Source organism: Oncorhynchus nerka, linkage group LG5, assembly GCF_034236695.1.
Source record: "Oncorhynchus nerka isolate Pitt River linkage group LG5, Oner_Uvic_2.0, whole genome shotgun sequence".
Classification (NCBI taxonomy): Eukaryota; Metazoa; Chordata; class Actinopteri; order Salmoniformes; family Salmonidae; genus Oncorhynchus; species Oncorhynchus nerka.
The window spans coordinates 36723199-36750425 of record NC_088400.1 but is presented as its reverse complement, the minus strand read 5'-3'; the positions used below and the strand labels follow the sequence as shown (position 1 = coordinate 36750425).

The following is a 27227-nucleotide window of genomic DNA, read 5'->3' as shown; positions in this document are numbered from 1 at the left end:
TGTATCTATGGATTTCACATGACTGGTAATACAGATATGCATCTGTTGGTCACTGATACTGTGCCTTTTTATTTTTTTATTTCACCTTTATTTAAATAGCGTTCACTCCCTAACCACATATGTTATAGAAATCTGGTGTCCGACGGTAAAGTCAATGACATGCGGTGCTGCTCGTGGCATACTCACAGATATTCCCTCTTTATCTCTAAATCTCCCTTTCTTACTCTTTGTTTCTCTCTCCTCCAACATGAAACTGTTTGCTTGCATAACCAAATAATTTCTCCACAAACTGTCAGAAACAGTCTCAGGGAAGCTCATCTGCGTGCTTGTCCTCACCGGGATCTTGACTTTACTGCAGTTCGGCATCGTAACCGACTTCAGTGGGCAAATGCTCACATTCGATGTCCACTGGCACGCTGGAGAAGTGTCCTCTTCATGGACAAATCCCTGTTTCAACTGTACTGTGCAGATGGCAGACAGTGTGTATGGCGTTGTGTGGGCAAACGGTTTGCTGATGTCAACGTTGCGTACAGATTGCCCCTATGGTGGCAGGCATAAGCTATGGACAACGAACACAATTGCATTTTATCTATGGCAATTTCAATGCACAGAGATACCGTGACGAGATCCTGAGGTCCATTGTCATGCCATTCATCCGCCGCCATCACCTCATGTTTCAGCATGATAATGAATGGCCCGATGTCGCAAGGATCTGCACACAGTTCCTGGAAGCTGAAAATGTCCCAGTTCTTCCATGGCCTGCATAATCACCAGACATGTCACCAATTGAGCAAGTTTGGGATGCTCTGGATCGATGTGTATGACAGCTTGTTCCAGTTCCCGCCAACTTCGCACATCCAACGAAGAGGAGTGGGACAACATTCCACAGGCCACAATCAACAGCCTGATCAACTCTATGCGATGGAGGTGTCGAGGCAACAATTCTTCTTCTACTTCTGTGGATTTTATATGGCGGTTGGCAACCAACTTTAAGGTGCATTACCGTCACCAACTGGACTCGAGTGTGGACCAGAGACAGGGAAGGTCTAAATGTCACGAATCCCGTTTCCTGAGTCTGTTTTTTGCCTGTGTTCTGTCCTGGAGTGTTTTTTCCGGCGTCCTGGAACGCACCCTGTCTGGTTGCCGGGCAATGTAGCCAGTTGGGAGTTCTGATTACCCGCACCTGTATCCCATCAGCTATCTGCACACCTGGTCCTGATCATCATCTCTCCTCTTCATAAGCCCGGACCTGACATCCATTCCCTGCCGGATCGTTAGCCATGAACAGTATGTTGTGCCAGAGTATCAGCCTCAAGTTGGATAGAATTTGTTTTGTTGTTTTTTACGTATTGCTTGCCTTAAACTTACCTCCGTTTGTTCTGTCTTCAGTTACTCACCCGGATCATTTACCCCATTCCCACCTGGTCGTCGGAGGATTCCGCTACCCCATTGGATCCACCTATTTACTCCCATCAACTCACCACCGCTGCCCGCTACGCCACCTGGATATATCTACCCATTCACATTCACTTAAATACTCACCTTCTTCCTACTCTCCTTGTCCTGGTCTGCTTCTGGGTTCGATTTTGAAAGAACGTGACACTAAATCCTTCCCAATAATTTTGTCTCTCTAAGGAAACTACATAAATAAATACTACATCCCCTGAAGATTTCTCCAGCAGTTTATTTAATCCTGGCTCTTCAACTGCATTACTCAATCTAATAACAATTGCTCCCTTTCTCTCACATATTTCTGGCACTGAAATACATGTTCCACTGTCTCCATCACCTCCTGACAATGATCACACCTACCAGTCAGATGTTTCCCCACCACTTTCAATGTACTATTTAGCCTTGTGTGTCCCAGCCTCAGCCTTGTGTGTCCCAGTCTCAGCCTTGTGTGTCCCAGTCTCAGCCTTGTGTGTCCCAGTCTCAGCCTTGTGTGTCTCAGCCTTGTGTCTACAATTTCCTCCCTTCTTTCTCGGCCTGAGGACCTCCCCACCGCCCGCCGTCAACTTTCCTGGATCTTATACAGGTGTCTTCCCTTACTCTCCCTGTTCTACAAACATGAGCCAAATGGTAATCACACCAGATACTGACTCATTTTCTGATCCACACCCCTACTTTTTTTTAAAGTAAAACTGACCATCCTACCAATCCTAGACTTTGGCGATGTAATTTACAAAATAGCTTCCAATACCCTACTCAACAAATTGGATGCAGTCTATCACAGTGCAATCCGTTTTGTCACCAAAGCCCCATATACTACCCACCATTGCGACCTGTACGCTCTCGTTGGCTGGCCCTCGCTTCATACTCGTCGCCAACCCCACTGGATCCATGTCCTCTACAAGACCCTGCTAGGTAAAGTCCCCCCTTACCTCAGCTCGCTGGTCACCATAGCATCTCCCACCTGTAGCACACGCTCCAGCAGGTATATCTCTCTAGTCACCCCCAAAACCAATTCTTTCTTTGGCCGCCTCTCCTTCCAGTTCTCTGCTGCCAATGACTGGAACTAACTACAAAAATCTCTGAAACTGGAAACACTTATCTCCCTCACTAGCTTTAAGCACCAACTGTCAGAGCAGCTCACAGATTACTGCACATAGCCCACCTATAATTTAGCCCAAACAACTACCTCTTTCCCTACTGTATTTAATTTATTTATTTTGCTCCTTTGCAACCCATTTTTATTTCTACTTTGCACATTCTTCCATTGCAAATCTACCATTCCAGTGTTTTACTTGCTATATTGTATTTACTTTGCCACCATGGCCTTTTTTTGCCTTTACCTCATCTCACCTCATTTGCTCACATCGTATATAGACTTGTTTATACTGTATTATTGACTGTATGTTTGTTTTACTCCATGTGTAACTCTGTCGTTGTATGTGTCGAACTGCTTTGCTTTATCTTGGCCAGGTCGCAATTGTAAATGAGAACTTGTTCTCAACTTGCCTACCTGGTTATCATAAGGGTTACATGGAGAAAATCGGACCTCTCTGAAATGAAAACGGATGGCCCTCCTTTCAACAAAATACATTTAACCTGACCTGAACACACTTGAATAAAAACAAGTGACCCTCCCATTTCCCCAAAAATAATAATTCAAACAAAGAGAGAGAGGTCAAAGAGAGGTCTACCATTTACCCTCACTTCTTGGACAGACCAGATATGCAGTTTCGAAACTGTTCTTGGTCCAGTGAGCATTACATGGCAAACTAAGTACATTTGATGATGCACAGGGCTGTGAGGCAGAAGGTTGAGGGTTCGCAGAGTAGGAGTGGAAATATCTCCTTTATAGTAAAAGTATTGCATGAATCTATCCTCGTATTTGCAGAAAAAATTGCCTTTCATAAAAATGTCATGCAATTCAACATAATTTTACATATTAACAGAATCCTTTTTAATACCACACAAATTACCAAAATGGCAGACTAAGGATGGACAGAGATATATGCCTACCTGTTCATCTTATCACATTTCTACAATGCCAAATCAGTGTTTTGTTTGTAACGAAACTCTTCATGTTTATAAATGATTACATCCGAGACTTCATTAGGAATCTGAGCATGATACTTTCAAAAGTTAGGCCTACCTTTCAATCCCAGACAGAGTAGGCCTACCTTTCAATCCCAGACAGAGTAGGCCTACCTTTCAATCCCAGACAGAGTAGGCCTACCTTTCAATCCCAGACAGAGTAGGCCTACCGTTCAATCCCAGACAGAGTAGGCCTACCTTTCAATCCCAGACAGAGTAGGCCTACCTTTCAATCCCAGACAGAGTAGGCCTACCTTTCAATCCCAGACAGAGTAGGCCTTACAACACAGAAACTGTAAGCTTTAACTGCTGGCAACTCTTCTCTGAATGTCAAAGAAACTAAACAATGATGTTCCCATTTGCAGCTTGTTTCATTGCCGTGGGAAGTAGGTGTGCTGAGGGTGCTGCAACCACTGAAAAACCTGAATTGAAAAAAATATATATATATACACAATACCAGTCAAAAGTTTGGACACACCTAGTAATTCAAGGATTTTTCTTTATTTGTACTATTTTCTACATTGTAGATTAACAGTGAAGACATGAAAACTATGAAATAACACATGAAATCATGTAGTATCCAAAAAAGTGTTAAACAAATCAAAACATATGTTATATTTGAGATTCTTCAAAGTAGCCACTCTTTGCCTTGATGACAGCTTTGCACACTCTTGGCATTCTCCCAACCAGCTTCATGAGGAATGCTTTTCCAACAGTCCCACATAGGCTGAGCACTTGCTGGTTGCTTTTTTATTTGACCTTTATTGAACTAGGCAAGTCTGTTACTCTAAATCTGTGTAGCATTTATTTGGGCTGCAATTTCAAATTGTATTAGTCACATGTGCCGAATACAACAGGTGTAGACCTCACAGTGAAGTGCTTACTTTTGAGCCCCCTAACCAACAATGCAGTTTAAAAAATACAGATAAGAATAAGAAATAAAAGTAACAAGTAATTAAAGAGCAGCAGTAAAATAACAATAGCTAGACTATATACAGGGGGGGTACCGGTGAAGAGTCAATGTGCGGGGGGCACCGGTTAGTTGAGTTAATATGTACATGTAGGGAGAGTTATTAAAGTGACTATGCATAGATGATAACAACAGAGAGTAGAAACGGTGTAAAAGAGGGGGGGGGGGAAATGCAAATAGTCTGGGTAGCCATTTGATTAGGTGTTCGGGAGTGTTATGGCTTCGGGGTAGAAGCTGTTTAGAAGCCTCTTGGACCTAGACTTGGGGCTCCGGTACCACTTGCTGTGCGGTAGCAGAGAGAACAGTCTATGACTAGGGTGGCTGGAGTCTGACCATTTTTAGCGCCTTCCTCTGACACCGCCTGGTATAGAGGTGCTGGATGGCAGTAAACTTGGCCCCAGTGATGTACTGGGCCGTTCGTACTACCCTCTGTAGTGCCTTGCGGTCGGAGGCTGAGCAGTTGCTATACCAGGCAGTGATGCAACCAGTCAGGATGCTCTCGATGGTGCAGCTGTAGAACCTTTTGAGGATCTGAGGACCCATGTCAAATCTTTTCAGTCTCCTGAGGGGGAATAGGTTTTGTCATGACCTCTTCACGACTGTCTTGGTGTGCTTGGACCATGTTAGTTGGTTGGTGATGTGGACACCAAGGAACTTGAAGCTCTCAACCTGCTCCATTGCAGTCGGTCCTCTTTTTCCTGTAGTCCACAATCATCTCCTTTGTCTTGATCACGTTGAGGGAGAAGTTGTTGTCCTGGCACCAAACGGCCAGGTCTCTGACCTCCTCCCTATAGGCTGTCTTGTCATTGTCGGTGATCAGGCCTACCAATGTTGTGTCATCGGCAAACTTAATGATGGTGTAGTCGTGCCTGGCCATGCAGTCATGAGTGAACAGGGAGTACAGGAGGGCACTGAGCATGCACCCCTGGGGGGGCCCCTGTTTTGAGGATCAGCGTGGCCCACCTGGGGGCGGCCCGTCAGAAAGTCCAGGATCCAGTTGCAGAGGGAGGTGTTTAGTCCCAGGGTCCTTAGCTTATTGATGAGCTTTGATGGCACTAAGGTGTTGAACGCTGAGCTGTAGTCGATGAATAGCATTCTCACATAGGTGTTCCTTTTGTCCAGGTGGATCAGTTGGGGCGGTATGTAAATTGGAGTGGGTCTAGGGTTTCTGGGATAATGGTGTCGATGTGAGCCATGATCATCCTTGCAAAGCACTTCATGGCTACAGATATGAGTGCTACAGGTCGGTAGTCATTTAGGCAGGTTACCTTAGTATTCTTGGTCACATGCACTATGGTGGTCTGCTTAAAACATGTTGGTATTACGGACTCGGACAGGGAGAGGTTAAAAATGTCAGTGAAGACACTTGCCAGTTGGCCAGCGCATGCTCGCAATACACGTTCTGGTAATCTGTCTGGTCTTGCGACCTTGTTAATGTTGACCTGTTTAAAGGTCTTACTCACATTGGCTGCGGAGACCGTGATCACACAGTGTTTCCCGGATCAGCTGGTGCTCTCATGCATGTTTCAGTGTTATTTGCCTCGAAGCGAGCATAGAAGTAGTTTAGCTCATCTGGTATGCTCGTGTCACTGGGCAGCTCTCGGCTTTGCTTCCCTTTGTAGTCTGTAATGGTTTACTGGCCCTGCCACATCCGAGGAGATTAAGAGCTAGTGTACTAAGATTCGATCATTGTCCTGTATTGATGCTTTGCCTGTTTGATGGTTCGTCGGAGGGCATAGTGAGATTTCTTATACGCTTCCAGGTTAGAGTCCCTCTCCTTGAAAGTGGCAGTTCTGGCATTTAGCTCAGTGCAGATGTTGCCTGTAATCTGTGGCTTCTGGTTGGGGTATGTATGTATGTACGGTCACTGTGGGGACGATGTCATCAATGCACTTATGGATGAAGCCAATGACTGATGTGGTGTACTCCTCAATGCCATCGGAGGAATCCCAGAACATATTCCAGTCTGTGCTAGCAAAACAGTCCTGTAGCTTAGCATCTGCTTCATCTGACCACTTTTTTATAGGCCGAGTCACTGGTGCTTCCTGCTTTCATTTTTGCTTGTAAACAGGAATCAGGAGAATAGAATTATGGTCAGATTTGCCAAATGGAGCGCGAGGGAGAGCTTTGTATGCGTCTCTGTGTGTGGAGTACAGGTGATCTAGATTTTTTTCCTCTGGTTGCACATTTAACATGGTGATAGAAATTTGGTAAAACGTATTTAGGTTACCCTGCATTAAGGTCCCCGGCTACTAGGAGTGCCGCCTCTGGGTGAGTGTTTTCTTGTTTGCTTATGGCGGAATACAGCTCATTCAATGCTTATCTTAGTGCCAGCCTCTGACTGTGTTGATATGTAAACAGATACGAAAAATACAGATGAAAACTCTCTAGGTATTTACCTACGTGTGAATGGACAATTTAAAATCTCTACTCAATGTTGTTGCTAGCACTTGCCCCCCAAAAGTGTACCATCTGGGTTCATTTGGTTGAGTTTACAAAAACAGATCAACCGCACTGACTGGGGTCTACCATATTTATATTATTTATTTTATATTTCACCTTTATTTAACCAGGTAGGCTAGTTGAGAAAAAGTTCTCATTTACAACTGCGACCTGGCCAAGATAAAGCAAAGCAGTGCGACACAAACAACAACACCGAGGTACACATGGAATAAACAAACACACAGTATATGGGGCTTTTGGTGACAAAACGGATGGCACTGTGATAGATATAGGTCTGTAGCAGTTTGGGTCTAGAGTGTCTCCCCCTTTGAAGAGGGGGATGACCACGGCAGATTTCCAATTTTTGGAGATCTCAGACAATACGAAAGAGAGGTTGAACAGGCTAGTAATAGGGGTTGAGAAAATTTCAACTGATAATTTTAGAAAGAGAGGGTCCAGCTTGTCTAGCTCTACTGATGTGTAGGGGTCCAGATTTTGCAGCTCTTTCAGAACATCAGCTATCTGGATTTGGGTGAAGGAGAAATGGGGGAGGCTTGGGCAAGTTGCTGTAGGGGGTACAGGGCTGTTGACCAGGGTAGGGGTGGCCAGGTGGAAAGCATGGCCAGCCATAGAAAAACGCTTATTGAAATTCTCAATTATTGTGCATTTATCGGTGGTGACAGTGTTTCCTAGCCTCAGTGCAGTGGGCAGCTTTGAGGAGGTGCTCTTATTCTCCATGGACTTTACAGTGTCCCAGAACTTTTTGGAGTTTGTGCTGCAGGATGCAAATTTCTGTTTGAAAAAGCTAGCCTTAGCTTTCCTAACTGCCTGTGTATATTGGTTCCTGACTTCCCTGAAAAGTTGCATATCGCGGGAGCTATATGATGCTAATGCCGTACGCCACAGAATGTTTTTGTGCTGGTCAAGGGCAGTCAGGTCTGGAGTAAACCACGGGCTATATCTGTTTCTGTTCTACATTTTTGGAATGGGGCATAATTAGTTAAGATTGTGAGGAAAGCACTTTTAAAGAATAACCAGGCATCTTCTACTGGCGGAATGAGGTCAATATCCTTCCAGGATAACCAGGCCAGGTCGATTAGAAAGGCCAGCTCGCGGAAGTGTTTTAGGGAGTGTTTGACAGTGATGAGGGGTGGTCGTTTGTCCGCAGACCCATTACGGACACAAGCAATGAGGCACTGATCGCTGAGATCCTGGTTGAAGACAGCAGAGGTGTATTTGGAGGGCAGGTTGGTTAGGATGATATCTATGAGGGTGCTTAGATTTTAGGATGGCCGGGGTGTTAAGCATGTTCAGGGTTTTTGATGGCCTTCCAAAGCCAGGATTCAGACACATCTAGGACATCCGGGTTGGCAGAGTGTGCTAAAGCAGTGAATAAAACAAACTTAGGGAGGAGGCTTCTAATGTTAACATGCATGAAACCAAGGCTTTTACAGTTAGAAGTCAAAAAATGAGAGAGTCTGGGGAATGGGAGTGGAGCAAGGCACTGCAGGGCCTGGATTAACCTCTACATCACCAGAGGAACAGAGAAGAATTAGGAAAAGGGTACGGCTAAGGGCTATAAGAACTGGTCGTCTAGTATGTTCGGAACAGAGAGTAAAGGGAGCAGGTTTCTGGGAGCGGTAGAATAGATTCAATGCATAATGTACAGACAAAGGTATGGTAGGATGTGAATACAGTTGAGGTAAACCTAGGCATTGAGTGACGATGAGAGAGGTAGTGTCTTTAGAGACATCAATTAAACCAGGTGAGGTCAACACATGTGCGGGAGGTGGGACAAGAGGGTTAGCTGAGGCATATTGAGCAGGGCTGGAGGCTCTACAGTGAAATAAAACAATAATCCCTAACCAAAACAGCAATAGATAAGGCATATTGACATTAGGGAGAGGCATGCGTAGCCGAGTGAACATGTGGGTGTTCCATAAAACATTTACTTATAATTAATGTGCAGGTTACCCATTATGACAACCTGAAACTCCTTGCCATCCAAGTGTGAGCATAAATCCAGAAGTACGCCATCTACTTGAAAATCTAGCTTTAGAGATTTAGCCAGAAAGACTCACAGCTGTAATCGCTGACAAATGTGTTTCTACAAAGTATTGACTCAGGGGTGTGTATGCTTATGTAAATTAGATATTTCTGTATTTCATTTTCAATACATTTGCAAACATTTCTAAAAACATATTTTCACTTTTTCATTATGGGGTATTGTGTGTAGATGGGTGAGAAACAAAAATATTTAATCCATTTTGAATTCAGCCTGAAACACAACAAAATGTGGAATAAGTGAAGGGCTATGAATACTTTTTGAAGGCAATGTAGCAAACCAGGCTCTGGGCCTAGCTAGCTACCTAGCTAGTTGTTGTGTTATCCAGCTAGAAATAATTGCTAAGATTTTTATAACTAACCCAAGATAGACCACAGCTAGTTGTTTCCAATGGGAACAAATGAGTCATGGGCAGAACAAGCAAGGAGGGTGGCAGAGCGAAACACGAGCTAGTGAGATGCTTTTGCCGCGTTCTAGCATGTATTTGCATATTTCCTTTAGGGAACACCTACTCTGTGAAGTGCATGTGTGCAATAACTCAATTTGCCCTTCATTCCTAAACAACCCAATTTTGTAAAACTTTGACAAAGGGTAAAAGCTGCAAAACTTAGTCCACTCTGTTCATAACAGTTAGAAAAGTTGGAAGAAAAAAAAAGGAAAAAAAAGTTAGAAAAGTTAGAAAAGCCAAGGCTAGCTTTTTAAGCAGAAATTTGCTTCCTGCAACACTAACTCAAAAAAGTTCTGGGACACTGTAAAGTCCATGGAGAATAAGAACACCTCCTCCCAGCTGCCCACTGCACTGAAGATAGGAAACACTGTCACCACTGATAAATCCACCATAATTGAGAATTTCAATAAGCATTTTTCTACGGCTGGCCATGCTTTCCACCTGGCTATTCCTACCCCGGTCAACATTACTGCACCCCCCACAGCAACTCGCCCAAGCCTTCCCCATTTCTCCTTCTCCCAAATCTGTTCAGCTGATGTTCTGAAAGAGCTGCAAAATCTGGACCCCTACAAATCAGCCGGGCTAGACAATCTGGACCCTTTCTTTCTAAAAGTATCTGCCGAAATTGTTGCCACCCCTATTACTAGCCTGTTCAACCTCTCATTCGTGTCGTCTGAGATTCCCAAAGATTGGAAAGCAGCTGTGGTCATCCCCCTCTTCAAAGGGGGGGACACTCTTGAACCAAACTGCTACAGACCTATATCTATCCTACCATGCCTTTCTAAGGTCTTCGAAAGCCAAGTCAACAAACAGATTACCGACCATTTTGAATCTCACCATACCTTCTCTGCTATGCAATCTGGTTTCAGAGCTGGTCATGGGTGCACCTCAGCCACGCTCACGGTCCTAAACTATATCTTAACCGCCATCGATAAGAAACATTACTGTGCAGCCGTATTCATTGATCTGGCCAAGGCTTTCGACTCTGTCAATCACCACATCCTCATCGGCAGACTCGACAGCCTTGGTTTCTCAAATGATTGCCTCGCCTGGTTCACCAACTACTTCTCTGATAGAGTTCAGTGTGTCAAATCGGAGGGTCTGCTGTCCGGACCTCTGGCAATCTCTATGGGGGTGCCACAGGGTTCAATTCTCGGGCCGACTCTCTTCTCTGTATACATCAATGATGTCGCTCTTGCTGCTGGTCATTCTCTTATCCACCTCTACGCAGATGACACCATTCTGTATACTTCTGGCCCTTCTTTGGACACTGTGTTAACAACCCTCCAGGCAAGCTTCAATGCCATACAACTCTCCTTCCGTGGCCTCCAATTGCTCTTAAATACAAGTAAAACTAAATGCATGCTCTTCAACCGATCGCTACCTGCACCTACCCGCCTGTCCAACATCACTACTCTGGACGGCTCTGACTTAGAATATGTGGACAACTACAAATACTTAGGTGTCTGGTTAGACTGTAAACTCTCCTTCCGGACCCATATCAAACATCTTCAATCCAAAGTTAAATCTAGAATTGGCTTCCTATTTCGCAACAAAGCATCCTTCACTCATGCTGCCAAACATACCCTTGTAAAACTGACCATCCTACCAATCCTCGACTTTGGCGATGTCATTTACAAAATAGCCTCCAATACCCTACTCAACAAATTGGATGCAGTCTATCACAGTGTAATCTGTTTTGTCACCAAAGCCCCATATACTACCCACCATTGCGACCTGTACGCTCTCGTTGGCTGGCCCTCGCTTCATACTCGTCGCCAAACCCACTGGCTCCATGTCATCTACAAGACCCTGCTAGGTAAAGTCCCCCCTTATCTCAGCTCGCTGGTCACCATAGCATCTCCCACCTGTAGCACACGCTCCAGCAGGTATATCTCTCTAGTCACCCCCAAAACCAATTATTTCTTTGGCCGCCTCTCCTTCCAGTTCTCTGCTGCCAATGACTGGAACTAACTACAAAAATCTCTGAAACTGGAAACACTTATCTCCCTCACTAGCTTTAAGCACCAACTGTCAGAGCAGCTCACAGATTACTGCACCTGTACATAGCCCACCTATAATTTAGCCCAAACAACTACCTCTTTCCCTACTGTATTTAATTTATTTATTTATTTAGCTCCTTTGCACCCCATTATTTTTATTTCTACTTTGCACATTCTTCCATTGCAAATCTACCATTCCAGTGTTTTACTTGCTATATTGTATTTACTTTGCCACCATGGCCTTTTTTGCCTTTACCTCCCTTATCTCACCTAATTTGCTCACATCGTATATAGACTTGTTTATACTGTATTATTGACTGTATGTTTGTTTTACTCCATGTGTAACTCTGTGTCGTTGTATGTGTCGACCTGCTTTGCTTTATCTTGGCCAGGTCGCAACTGTAAATGAGAACTTGTTCTCAACTTGCCTACCTGGTTAAATAAAGGTGAAATAAAATAAATAAAAATAACATATTATAGTTTTGGAAAGAGAACTGCATTGAGATCAAATATTTCATCAATTAGAAAATTAGCATAATGTCAGTCAAAATCCATTTTGCTCCATCTTCTCCCACTGCCGGCCAGTGGGGTTCCTCTCATTACCATATTTGGTAGTGAGTGGAAACGCCAACTGGATGCTTCACAATTATAGTTCAGGTGAAATATCTGGCTAATTTTTCTATCTGTGATAATGGCGCTTACTAACACTAATAAGTTAACAAGTGTTTAGTTACATTGAAAAGGATCTAACGTTACTCATGGGGCTTTATTTTGTGCTGGCGTTAAGGCGGCGCTAGCATCAAACATGTTAGTTTGCCATTTCTTAATGTAAAAACTGGCGCACTGGCATTTCCCAGGCCTATCGCAAGGTTCGGCAAGTTACCGGTCTTATAAAAGCTCCTTGCGCTCAGATGGGCGGGGTAGACTTTTTTTAGTTGTGTCCTTAAAAACATTATCCAAAGTGCACATTTTGGACAGCGCTGATAGGGATATTTAAGACCAACCTAAAGCTGGTTATAGCATTAACGCAGTTGGTTATGGCATGAATTTTGGCAGCGGAAACGCACCCTATCCAGTCATTACGCACACTGCCAATATATATGTTCATGGAACAAGTGTAGCCTCATGTGCTTTTGGTGCCTGTACACTTTGTATATATGAAACATTTAAAACAAATTTTTGAAACGGAATGTTTTTCCCATTTTGTTTTATTTAATTTATTTATTAAAAACCAAGCATAGCCTCCCCTCCACTCAATGACGTTTTTTTGTCTGCCCAATGCAATAGGAAAGTAGTCAAGACTGTCGATAAAGGGTTTGGCTCCTGAGACTGCTTTGAAATAAATCTTAAATCACTAAGTATTTATTAAAATATTAAGTTTGGGAGGAGTGAAACCCTCCAGTGTCTGCGTTGTTCTAATATTACATGCCCACGGGGGGAAATGTTCTATTTTTTCATTTAACCAGGAAAAGTCATCTGAGACCCAGAGTGTCTTTTTGAAGGGAGACCTGGCCAAGAAGGCAGCAACAATCAATACATTACAGAATTAAAACATACAACAATACAATACAATAACATGATCCAGCCTAAACAACAGGCTTTTATACTCCTCTTTAAAGGTCTTCCACCAACATTTTAAATTCATTCAGTGGCACTAACATATCTAGATGAATCATGGATTGTAGACTATTCCATGCCTCTGGTGCACAAGAGGAGAAGGCAGTCTTGCCTTATACTGTAAATGTCCTGGGGACTTTAAGTAGAAACCACCTGGCAGACCGGGTATGGTAACTGCTGGTGGTGAAGGAGACCAGACTACAGAGGTAAAGAGGGAGTTTCCCCAAAAAGGCTTTGTAGATGAACACATACAAATTTAGCTTTCTGCATATTTAAAGTGAGGTACAACTCACCATGGTGGGTGAGTGACTTGGCATTTGTAATAAAGGTCATGAATTTTGTTTATGTACATTCAAGACCCGTTTGAGACCATAAAGGGAGGCCTGCGGTGACTGAAAAGCAGTCTGGAGCTCTTCAACAGCCTGAACCAGACAAGGAGCACATGCATATGATTGTATCATCTGCATATAGATGTAACTTTGCTGGTTGCATCCCATTTCCCAAATTGTTAATAAAAATATAGAACAACACAGGAGCTAAAAATGGAACCCTGGGGCACACCACTATTAATCCCAAGAAAGCTAGACTTGTGATTGTCAGTATATACACACTTTGTGTTCTGTCAGAAAGATAGTTCCTTAACCAATTTACTGCCCCTTCTCTGAGACCAATGTTACTAGCTAGCAACAATTCATGGTCAACTGAATCAAATGCCTTTGATAAATCAACAATGTTGCTTTTTATCAAGTGCATTTATGATGTCATTTGCCACTGCTATAGCTTCAGTTGTGGTGATGTGCCCCGATCTAAAGCCAGACTGAACCCTGCTCAGTATGTTCTTTTCAAATAATACATTTTTTAACTGAGTTCACTAGGGAGTCATTGACTTTGGCCAGGATAGGGAGTTTAGAGATAGGACGATAATTAATAGCATCTGAGGGATCTCCACCCTTTAGCAGTGGGAGAACATAGGCTGATTTCCAAATGCTGAGTATGGAATTGGTCAAGAGACTCAAGTTGAAAATATGAGCCACAGGCTCAGTAATAGTACCAGCTGGTATCTTTAAGACGTAGGGATCCAGGTTGTCTGGACCTGCAGACTTTTTAGTGTCTATTGCCTTTAGTGCTTTATAGACCTCAGCATAAGAAACAGGCTCAAAGTTAAAATGGTTCACATGAGGGCCTATATCATAGTTGACTGTAACAGAGCTTACATTAGAGGCCTGGGCCCCACCATTATCAAAAACTGAACCAGCAGATATGAAGTGCTTGTTAAAAACCCCTACAATATCTGCTTTATCCTTCACTTCATTAGAAGCCATCCATCATTAAATGGTCAGGAAGGCCAGAGGATACATTAGAACCTGACACTGATTTGATTCGCTTCCAGAACATGGTAAGTTTGTTTAGGTTCTCTGTGACTGCATTTAAATAGTCATCTGATTGGGACTTCCTGATCAATCATGTACATTTGTTTCTTAGCGCTCTGAAGGAGGCCCAGTCAACAGGAGCATTTGTATGTCTAGCTTGAGCCCAAGATACATCTCTTTTTCTAGTTCGTTTTCTGAAAACCAAGGATTTCCCTTCCACTGATTCTACATTTCTTCACAGGGGCATGCTTATCACAAATGGACACACATGTCATATAAAAATAGTCTCAGGCAGCGGTCAACATCGGGAATCAGACTTAACTGTGTCAGTATTATAGTACAGATCCTGTAAGCACGCTTACATCAGAAATAGAGTTAAGTGCGTCTCCCGAAGACGAAGGGGTCTGTAGCAGCCGACTACAATGATGTGGGATTCCTTATGTAACGGTATAGCTTCCATCCCACTCCTCGCCCCTACCTGGGCTTGAAGCAGGGACCCTCTGCACACATCAACAACTGACACCGACGAAGCATCGTTACACACCACTCCACAAAAGCCACGGCCCCTGCAGAGCAAGGGGAACCACTACTTCAAGGTCTCAAAGCGAGTGACGTCACCAATTGAAACACTATTAGCGCGCACCACGGCAAACTAGTTAGCCATTTCACATCCGTTACACTTATATACGTTCACTTTAATCGCAAGCAATTCAAAATGTTTTGGCTTTGGTAATCGAGATAATTTCCGAGGTGTTAAACTTGAATTTCACGTAGATTGCAACCCCTCCTCCTTTACTCATCTGATCTGTTCTAAAAACCGGACCCATCAATAGTTATTTGTCACAGATTTATTTAGCCAAGTTTCTGATAAAACCATAACGTCTGCATTTGTCGTATTGGCCCATATTCTCATCATGTCTATTTTTGGAAATAGACTTCTGACATTAACATGCAAGAGGCCAACACATGCTATGTTTGTAAAATCCTAGGGAGTCGGTAGAGATTGCATGGCACATTATCAGAGATAAACAATAAAAGCATAACAATATATCTCAGTTGCCCAATGCGTGAGGACTTGGTGGAGCCAGCACCATTGTCAATAAAACGAGCTGAGTCTTTTGACAGAGAAAAAAAGTATTTAAAGAGTTTGAGATTTTGGAAGTATGTTATCAAGTGTAGGTCCAGTTGCGTTTGAGTGGTACAAATGTAATTGCAGAGAGAGACCAAGTTCCTGGTAGTTTTGACATGATGGTCTCGTCGAAGTGTTTACAAATTGTAGGCCATAAAGCGAAGATAATTCACTCATCCGACTAGTGAGTGAATCATTTATTTAACCTTTATTTAACAGTTAAGAACACTTTTTATTTCGAATGACTGCCTACCCCGGCCAAACCCTCCCTTAACGCGGACAATTGTGCGCCGCCCATAGGGCAGCCGGTTGTGATACGGCTGCGATGCTTGTAGACCGCAGCACCACTCAGGATCCATGAGGAAAGCATATCTCTCTTTTGTGGCTTGGGATGTGAAGCAATGTCAAATTAGCAATGAATGGGCTTTCATAAAGATACACCATTAGTAGTTATTTTACTCACATACATACAAGTTTGATTACACGACAAAGAGCAGGCACAGTAACAGATACATAAATGCCGGTTATTAGAGGTCTTTCAGCGACCAGTCGATGTTGTGCAACGACCAGTCGATGTTGTGTAGAACGATGTAGATTTTCCCACGGCCGATGGTGCATCAGGTTTCCCAATCTGGCAACCGCTTCTCGCACATGCTTCGAACACTCCGACAGCCTCGCTGTATTTTGGTACACCAGAATTACATTCATTTCCAATCAATCGCTGCGTTTGCCTTGCAGCATTGCGTTGCAGAGGCAGTTGCAGTGCATACATTGGATTTATCGAAAGTATGCGTCAAACTGTATGCGTAGACGGCTTGACAGAAATGGTAGTAGAAGGTGAATGTTAAAACGTTTTCTGAATACATATCCAGATGATGCTGCGTACTATTTTGCGCTATTGCTCGCAGACAGACGTTCCTGACTCGGCGCGCGCTCCAACTCCAAAAAGGTGTAGGCTACAGTTTTACGAGCGACACGAGGCAGAAAAAAAGGCCTTTTCAATCAGATGTATTTGTACAAGCAAATTTCGTAAAATAGAAACTGAGATCTAAAGAGAATGTTATATTCAGCATCAACCTTCACATCAAAAGTGTTTGCTTCTGTAGACAGTATCAAGGTCATTAAAACATAAACAATGTCTGATACAGTTTGGAAAATCTAGTCTCCATTGTGGTCCTATGTAGTAAACCTCCCATAAATGCCCCATGTTATAATTGTGATGTTTGTATATTTGTTCATGACTGCATTTTTGTGTAATGTTTTGCTCTACCCTAATTAATTGTATTGTAACATTTAAGTCATTTACTTTGTACTTGGCCTATGTGGTGCATTTTGTTTGGTTGTCTGTGTAACCCCTGTTAAAATACAATTATAATGAAAAGATAATTACAACAACAAAAAAACAATGTTAAATCTCAGATCTCAAGGATCAGACATACAAACGACAGACTGATTGACTGCCATATTGGATTGCCTGGAAATGATGGTGCCTGTAAGTGTGACATAGCCTATTTAAAACAAGTTGTTGTTTCGTTTTGTTTAGAATTTGATTCGAATTTTTCATTCTCTTTTTTAGTCCTTATTAATAATGAATTGAATCTTGTTTATTGACAATGTTTGGCATGTCCATGCTCAGCTATAATGTCTAGCCCCTATATCCGTGTGAATGCTATTGAATTATAATTGTAATTACTTAGAACAATGTGGACTGCAGGTGGGTTCAAGTTAACCTATTTAGCAAAGACAATATACAAAAGACCGTTAATACACAACCCGAAGCAACCACATACAATACTTTGCCATGGAGCACGTTCTGATTGAGGGGCCAAGTCTCAACACATCCACAACTTGTTAATTCATCAAAACCCAGCCTTTTTGCACACCAACGCCAGCAAGTTCAGCGATAATTGTGATAGTGGAAATAGCTAGAATATTTCTGACACACCCCTGAACCTATAGCGCTACTGCCTGTGCTTAGATTTACCATTGTAAAATAACGTTAGCTAGCTAGAGAGTTACAGTATCTAGCGAGTAGCGACCATAGCATATTTGCCAGCTTTCGCTAGCTAGCTGGTCAAGGTTAGAAAACTAGCTAGCTAGCGTTTCGAACTAATCCAAAACAACTCCACAGATTGCATAGAAAGTCTATTCTAAACTATGTAGCTAGCCTAGTTGGTAGGCCCAACAAAAACTACAGCTAACCTTAGCTACCTATGCTAAATCGTCCAGCAGAATTCATGTATGCAGAATTCATGTATCCAAAAAGGTTAAACAAATTGCATGAAAAGCGTACTTTCCCTCTCCTGTTTTGACTTTTTTTTTTTTTTGTGGAAATCTTTAATGTCTGGAATTTGCACACTGACCTTCTTGACCCAGTTTTTTGCACACTGTTACATTATGTCAATATCAACACGTGGGCACATTCGAGGTTGTCATTATTTCGTGCCTTTTGTGGGCAAGACCTTGACTTGATGTGAGAAATAAATAATTGCACCAATGCATCACATCCAATTGTGAGAATGTTCCTCAATAGTGAAACTCTTGCAGGGTTTGTCTTATGACAATTTTATGTGCATTTATTATTCAACCAAGCTTATTACAATTTGGCCAACACAAATGACCATCTCACAATTTGAACCATAATTCGGTGCTATCCGGGATCCTTGGGACGCCCTACCCTAAACCATAACCCTTACCGTAACCATTTGAAATGTCAACTTCAATGGGGTAGAGACATCCCAAGGATCCAGAATTGCACAAACCTTTGGTGCAGAGTTGGTCAATGAGGTGGTAAATGTTCAATTGGCTAACACGTATCACATGGTTTTTGCAGGCTGAACATGGTGCATTGGGATGTTATCGTAAACTTTAACATTTGTAACAACCATGGTAACAAGTATTTGTTGTTACACCCCTGTAATTACAGACTGCAGTTACCACCAGTTAGTTACAGTACATGTTGTTATTACAGTGTAACTATGAATTATTACAATTAATTATAACACTTGCCTCATGTTTCAAAGCTAAATGGGTGTTGCGGAAATTGACCCACTACTACTGTTTACTTTGTGCATCTACGTCATCTGTCTACCTTTAAACCTAACTTAACCTACCTGAGCCATCACCTTATGCATTACTGCCCCACAGTGGCAAGAAGTGACATCTCCAAAAACACAAACCCTACACAACACATATATGGCTCCAAGACTCCCCACACATAGGATACTTTCTGTTCTTTAACACCAAAACTAATACTGAAACTAAATAATATAAAAACAACATTGGGATAAAAATCTAACTAGTAAATCAGATCTGAAACCAAGACTCCCCACACATAGGATACTTTCTGTTCTTTAACACCAAAACTAATACTGAAACTAAATAATATAAAAACAACATTGGGATAAAAATCTAACTAGTAAATCAGATCTGAAACCAAGACTCCCCACACATAGGATACTTTCTGTTCTTTAACACCAAAACTAATACTGAAACTAAATAATATAAAAACAACATTGGGATAAAATCTAACTAGTAAATCAGATCTGAAACCAAGACTCCCCACACATAGGATACTTTCTGTTCTTTAACACCAAAACTAATACTGAAACTAAATAATATAAAAACAACATTGGGATAAAAATCTAACTAGTAAATCAGATCTGAAACCTAACTGGAATAAAAACCCAAGCAATAGGCTACTTTCTGTTCTTTAACACCAAAACTAAAACTGAAACTAAATAATGTAAAAACAACTGTGATAAACTTCCAACTAGTAAATGGGATCTGAAACAAAACTATAATAATCCTGGAGGGAACTGACCTGACGTGAGAGTTGTTAATGAGACTTAGTCCTTTCAACAACAATACCTACACCTCTAACCTTTAAAAGCTCAACAAAATACATTTAATACTTTGTTTCTGTTGGAAATGGTCACACAAATGATTTTCTCCTGTGCTCTTGGCCAAGATGAACATGTAAGCTACAATGGCAAAAAGCACACAAGGTATGAAAGGATGATAGGCCTAATGCATTTCTTTCATCTAGCTGATCTTTGTAGTTTAGCCTAATTGATCCATTTTCAATGTGGGTGTCATCTGCCTACTGGGGACCACCCAATACCAACTTTATTAATTAACCCATCTAGGCATAATACATGTTTGAACAGAGATATATCCATTCATTCTCATCAGACCACAACAGTCCTATACAGGCTACACCTTGAAGTGCAACAGCACATAGGCTATCTTATGTCTGGAGCAGATGTTATGGACACACACACACACACTGTGTCTCGGCATCTTAACTGAGCACTTGACCATGTTCGAAAGAAATAAGAAACTCATACAGTACCAGTCAAAAGTTTGGACACACCTACTCATTCAAGGGTTTTTCATTTATGTTTTTACTATATTGTATAATAATAGTGAAGACATCAAAACTATGAAATAACACATATGGAATCATCTAGTAACAAAAAAAGTGTTAAACAAATCAAAATATATTTTATCTTTGAGATTCTTCCAAGTAGCCACCCTTTGTCTTGATGACAGCTTTGCACACTCTTGGCATTCTCTCACCCAGTTTTACGACTTTACAACCAAGTCGTAAATTCCTTGCAGAGACTCTTGTCTCCCTGACCATGCAGTATGGGAGAGAGACCAAAGGAACTCAGTAGACCAAAGGAACTCTCCCGCCAAATTCTACTACATCCCAGAACAATATTCCTATTTTGGAGAATGTGTTAACGGTTGGAGGAGAAGCCAGTCCGTTTTGTTTTGACATCATCTATGTGTGACTTCTTCTCACAGAGGAGGCCAAAAGCCTTCCCCTCCAGATTCTCCTTCTGAATCCTCACCATGTTGTCCTCCACGGAGTCCTTCACTATGAACTTAGTGATGACAACGTCTCTCTTCTGGCCGAGGCGGTGACAGCGGTCCATACCCTGGTCCTCTGTTGCTGGGTTCCAGGCTGGGTCCATGAGGAAGATGCACGAGGCGGTGTGAGGTTCAGCCCCACACCTCCGGCTTTGATTGAAAGAAACATGAATAATGGGCTGCCGGGTGCATTGCTCTGAAACTCCTGGATGACCTGCGCACACCTCTTCTGGCTCAGTGCCGTCCAGGCGCACAAACCTGAACACCTCCTCCTAGAGAAGGACCTCCAGTAGAGTGAGGAAGTAGATATAACCAGATTCTTTCTGCTGTTGTCCTCACTGTGCGGTCTAAGCAGGCTAGACATTAGAGTCTCCACTTTGGAGGTTGATCTCTTCTTCTTCCTGAGGAAACTCCACCAGCTCACTGGCCTTGATCTGGCCTCTGCACAGAGGTCACCGTGCCTGTTCGCTTGTGCTGTGCAGTTTATGACCATTTCAAGAAATAATACAAAGTCCACCTTTTTAACATGTAGCATTTCACTACCCCTCGGTTGATGAGAAACCTTCACAGGTCGTTGTGGCTCTACTAACATTGCTTCTTCCCTGCCACTTGTTCCTTCCAATTTTCTCACCGCCTCCAGATAGGAGACAGGCTGGACACTCCTTACACTTGCCACCTCATTTTCCCTCACCCTAACAGGTGCATGTTCACCTCCACCTCAGCCCTGATACGAAAATCCATGCAGGAAACATTCCACTCCATATCCTTTTGAGTCTTAACACACGCTTCTTCTGCTCCGCAGACACACACAAAAATCAAAATAAGACCACTTCTTGTAACTCTCCCGACTCCACACTTTCTTCCAACATATTCTAGATTTTCCTGGAGATGTTAAACTGATTTCCCACGTAGCATTCATTCAAAACCCTGACTCTGATTTTTTTTAAACTAGTCTAGTGGCTTCCTATTTTCCAACATAGCTTTACTTCTCGTTTCCATTTTTCTTCGCCACTGTAACCCACTCATTCTCATTTTCTGTACCATTAGCTTCACTCGACTCACTAGTTTCAAACAAAACCTCAGTTTCCGCCATCTTCCGTCCGTCTGCTCTCTTCCTGGGTCCGATTGGCTCACGGTCTTAAGTGAAAACAAATCTTCCAATTAGCTGATTCTTTTTCTACGCCCACTTCCAGGCACTCAACTGACCAGAATAGTAAACACAGCTAGCAAAGTAACTGGTCGACCATAGGCAGGTTTGAGCAGTCTGTTACACAAGGCAACCAAAAAGAAGGCACTGGCTGTCCATTGGCGACCGCTTCCACCCTCAGTTGGAGAGACTTCCCTCTGGCCAGCGCTTCAGAATGCCCATGGCCAAGAAGAACGTGTTCAAACATTCATTTGTTCCTTGTGCTGTTGGAATACTAAATGCAAACTAAATTGTATCAGTGTATGTATTTATCTATCCAGTGCAGTCGGTTGTGAGTGAATGTATTAATGTTTTTGGTGTATGCAAAATGATGGACTGACTGGTTTAAATGTGTATGCGTATGTGACCCTTTTATTTATTTTGTTTTACATTTTTATTTAAATTGTATTATTTATTATGCACACAACAAATACAAAAAAAACTGAGATATACAAACAAGAATACATAAACCTAACAGACAGGGGTATTACATATCAAGATTCATTTTCAATTTGTTAAATACTTTTATGGTGTGTATTGCTTTTTTGTTTTTACATTTACTGATAATTTCAAAATAATATTTAAATGTCAAAATAATATTTAAATTCAATCTTAAATAATGTGAAAAGGGGTTTGTTCTCTGCCCACTTCATTTTAAGGACAAAGAATCTTCCATGAAAGATAAACAAATTAAAAATGGAAGTTAAATCAGGGTCCATATCATTTGGTTCAAAATAAAACATAATATAGAGTCTTTCAAATGAACATTAATAGTTGTTTATTTGAAAATAAAATCTTCTAACTCACACACAAATCTTCTGACATAAGAGCAGTCCCAAAATAAATGGTCAAGAGTCTCTGGGTCACAGTCACAAAATACACATTTGTGTATTTGTATGCGACGTTGGAAGGTGATTCTAAAGAAACAATTCCATCCTTGATGGACAATAAAGTTTTATTATTTTCTATGCAGTTATCCATCACTCGTCAGCAGGGCGTGGCTTGAAGGGGAAGTTGTCTTTTTTGCCTGGTAAGATTGTTGCTATTTGTAGCTAGCTAACAGTATATTACATTAATAAAATAGCGGTGTTTATATTTTGGATTCATTGTAACATTTAAAGTAATCTGTAGTTTACTTGCTACACTTGCGTTATTTTGTTAGAATGACAATGGTGCAGCTCGTAATCACCGCCTAAGCTAGCTAGCTAACTGGTGATAGCTAGCGAACAACAAATGTCAGGACACGCTTCCCAGCTGGCACGAGAGGAATATTGATTTTGTTCTTGATATTTTCGACAACAAGGGTAATATTCTCACATATTAACAATTTATAACATTGAAAGAGTTTCCAATACCTTTCAGAGTTTATTACTGTGATCAAAGCCGTTCCCAGTGGTCTAACTACACTAAAAGTCATCTTAGTTTTGGGAATGATCACAAAGTTTATCCAGAACTCAGATTGGAAGGCGTGGGCTTACTTGAGAAATCTTGTTGTAATCAATATATACGACAAATTCTTTATTCACAAAACCAATTTACACCGAGAGGAAAGTTTTTCTGGAACATGCTTATTCCTGACATTGTCTGGTAAAATGCATGGTTAAGGCCTTACAAATACTGTATACAAAACAAAGTTAAGGAAGTACACTTCAACATTTACATAAGATATATCCATGTAATTCTATGATGTCCGAATTTGTGGCTATTGATGATATCAGCGTTTTCTGTGAAAAAGGTGAGAATCTGTCTCACTTGTTCTTTGGATGTAAATATGTGTCAGAATTTTGGGAAAACCTTGCAAAATACTTATTTACCATTATGAACACTGCCTATGTTTTTGACCTGAAATATATAATATGTTACTATTGCAATGATAACAAGACCACTGAAATTATTTTTTTTTATGTATTTTTGTTGCCAAATACTTACACAAACAAAAATTCTATACCAAAATTTAAATTTTCTCATTGAATTCAACTATTTTATTAAAACATTAACCAGAGTTAATAACAACAAGAATAACATCTTCCTGAATCATTATAATAAGATTTACAATTGCACTCAAATTAATTTTTTATATTGTTTTAATTGCTCTTTTTTTGTATGTTTGAGTATTTTCTTGTTAATACCTGTGTTTTGTTTTGTTAGAAATGTTTGATGTAGCAATGTAAGTTGATTTTTGTATTATGAATAAAAAAATGTCAGGACAGGTTGCGAACATGAAAAATGCAGGTACTAATGGCTAAGCCAGTAACGTTTATGGATTTTGATTAGAGTCCCTGTTCAATAAGTTATTGTCTCACTTATAGTGTTATTTCAGAGGCAAACCTCCTGTGATTATATATTGCCTTATTTTATTTAGCCAAATTGCCTGTACATCTGTGATTATATATTGCCTTATTTTATTTAGCCAAATTGCCTGTACATCTGTGATTATATATTGCCTTATTTTATTTAGCCAAATTGCCTGTACATCTGTGATTTTGCCAGCGCAGAATAAGGTCTCTGAATTCCTCTCGCCTGTCCATGACAAAATTAACCCCTCCCTTTTAGAAAAAAAGTAAGTTGCACTCCAGCAAAATCGTGAATCGCTAATTAAGCATTGACACAAAACAACGAAGCACACTTGACCGGTACAATTGTTCCTCATTGAAATCGCTAAGGACCAATTTATGCTTGATCTGAAATGTGGGCCTCTGGAGGTACGCAGAGGCCAAATTTATCTCCATATCGCATCGCCGTGCTCTTCTCAAATGTTTTAACAGTGCAGCGACGCATTGTAACAATGCCAAATTGAGCACTGCATCTCAGTGCAAGAGGCATCACTGCAGTCCCTGGTTCGAATCCAGGTTGCATCACATCCGGCTGTGATTGGGAGTCCCGTATGGTGCGGTGCACAATTGGCCCAGCATCGTCAGGGTTTGGCCAGGGTAGGCCGTCATTGTAAATAAGAATTGTTCTTAACCGACATGCCTAGTTAAATTAAAGGTAAAAAATGTAATTGATGGACAGTAGATGAAGGCGGGAGGTCCTGTATAAACACAAACTCACTTTCTTGACAACATCTTTCACAACAGCTCTGCGCTGCTCCGCAAAGCGCAAGAAGTATGAATGCCCTGACTTCTGCATAGGTCATATCACCGTAAATGCTGCACGGCCAATGCAGACATTCGGATTGACCATGCAGCGCCATTTAGTGTCCCACAGCCTCCAAACAGACATAACCTATTGTTTTGGAGAGACTATTGCATGCTGTAATGATAATTGCCTATGCTTTTTTTAACCAATAGGTTTTGAAACCATGGACCAAAAGATCCCGTATGATGACTACCAACTCCCAGTTGTCTTTTTGCCTTCCTACGAGAGTCCCCCAGCATGGATAGCCCCGCAGGAGGTACGAGTCTGACATGACATCCATACCCTGGCATAACACTGGCAACATTCAGTCTAGGGCGCCGCCACCACAGATCTTCAACGATGTTCCCTCTGTGTCTGTCTGTGTAGCGTATCCACCATCCTGACTACAACAATGAGCTGACCCAGTTCCTGCCACGCACCATCGTGTTGAAGAAACCTCCGGGGGCACAGTTAGGCTTCAACATCCGTGGGGGCAAGGCCTCTCAGCTGGGCATCTTCATCTCCAAGGTGTGTGTGTGTGTGTGTGTGTGTGTGTGTGTGTGTGTGTGAGAGAGAGGATGAGGCTCGTGCTACTGCCCAATTACACTTCTACGGCTCCGAAATGTTGGCATCTCTGTTTTCTCCTATCTCCATCTCTCTGTGTGTATGATAGGTGGTCCCAGATTCGGACGCCCACAGAGCAGAGCTCCAGGAGGGAGATCAGGTGCTGTCTGTCAATGAAGTGGACTTCCAGGACATAGAGCACTCGAGGGTCAGTGATAGAATGTACACACCAGTGGAGGCTGGTGGGAAGGACTATGGCTGAAATGGAATCAATGTAATGGTACCGAACACATGGAAACAATGTATTTGACTCTGTTCCATTGATACCGCTCACCCTCCTATAGCTCCTCCCACCAGCCTCCTCTGGTACACACCACACTATACCTCTTGATAAATCTCATTACTTCATTTTGTACTGCAGCACTAACTTATGTTTATAAAAAGATTCACACTTTGCGGGCATACATTTGTCACTCATAGAAAACGTTTCTTCTCCTCTCAGGCTGTTGAGATTCTGAAGACTGCCAGAGAGATTCTGATGAGGGTGCGCTTCTTTCCCTACAGTAAGTGTTGCCATCACCTGCTCCGCCATCTAATATTTTAGGTGCCTAAATTGTATCTGACGCCATTATTGCCTCAGTTTCTCCTCTCCAACCTGTGAAGTTTTAATAACGGTTGTTATATAACTGCCTGTTTCCCATAGACTACCAGAGACAGAAGGAAAGGACTGTGCATTAGGTGGCAGACGAGTTCCCCGGGAGAGAGTGTGTGAGGGAGTGTCCGTCTTGTAGGAGTTGATGTCCTTGGTGGATAGACCTGCACTTGACTAGTGTCCTCCTCCCACAGACTACAGCCCCTGTCCCCCGTTTCAACCTAAGGATGAACGACCGCATGACTAATTGGGTCCATTCACATTTACACCCCAGGACCACATAAAGACATTGCATTCCCCCTCCGCATACTAAACGATGCACACTGCTTCAAATGCTGAAAGGATGTTGTTATATCAGGTGTTCACACACATACACAGTGAGTCATGCCCTGAAGACACGACATAGAGTAATGTATATTATTTACATACCATAATGCTCCAGGTCCCTGAAAGACAGGGTCCTGAAAAGGGGACGTTTCTGTTTTTGCTGAGTTTATAGACATACACACGCTTCGGAAAGTATTCAGACCCCTTGACTTTTTCCACATTTCACGTTAGCCTTATTCTAAAATTACATTGTTTTTAAAAAATTGTTGCATTTATTTTTGTTCAGTGTATTTATATACATTTATACACAGTTTAATGATATTCCAAAAAACATTAATGGACCGAGGACCTGATAATGCCTTGATACTGTAAAAGATTAAGTTCATTTAATATGAAATGTTTCGATTATCTAAGATAACATTTTTCCAGACTAGCTATTACACAAAAAACTGTAGAACTATTATTAACTAACTTAAATTATATTTGACATAACATGTCGACTATTAAGGTGCCAACATCCTTCATTCAACTATGGCGACACCATAATCTCATATAAATTAATACTTGCCTTGTATGAAGCTCAATACATTAAACAAAATCACATTGTTTCCTGTGCTGTAGTTTATGATCCATCACTTATAAAATGTCAGCATGGAATGAGTTCCAAATCTGTTTTTACATGTCAAAAGAGATTAGATGGTGTAAATAAATCACTCGTCCATTAATGACCCTAAAGATGGAGTCAGGATAGTAGAACCTGTTTTCACTCTGTCAACTCTATCTTCTGTCCTGTGACCCACTTCACAGATCATGCTCTTGTAAAACACTAAATAAAACACGTCTAAACTCTCAAGCCTTGCTGTAACTTTATTTGATCTTCTGTGACGTAGAAGTCCGTCACTGGCCGAGGGCAGCATTT

General features: G+C 41.7%; 1 protein-coding gene across 2 annotated transcripts; it reads left to right on the top strand.

Moving 5' to 3' along the window:
- Positions 1-22583: 22583 nt before the first annotated feature.
- On the top strand, positions 22584-27161 carry LOC115129418 (PDZ domain-containing protein 11). 2 transcript variants are annotated; one of them, XM_029659733.1, is made up of 6 exons: positions 22584-22678; positions 24939-25042; positions 25153-25293; positions 25439-25537; positions 25832-25892; positions 26033-27161. In XM_029659733.1, exons 2-6 carry the CDS (start codon positions 24950-24952, stop codon positions 26065-26067), a joined length of 429 nt encoding a protein of 142 aa, XP_029515593.1. In that variant the 5' UTR covers positions 22584-22678; positions 24939-24949; the 3' UTR covers positions 26068-27161. The 2 variants fall into 2 exon arrangements, with proteins under 2 accessions (XP_029515593.1, XP_029515594.1); XM_029659734.1 differs by lacking the exon at positions 22584-22678 and adding an exon at positions 22685-22952.
- Positions 27162-27227: the final 66 nt, after the last annotated feature.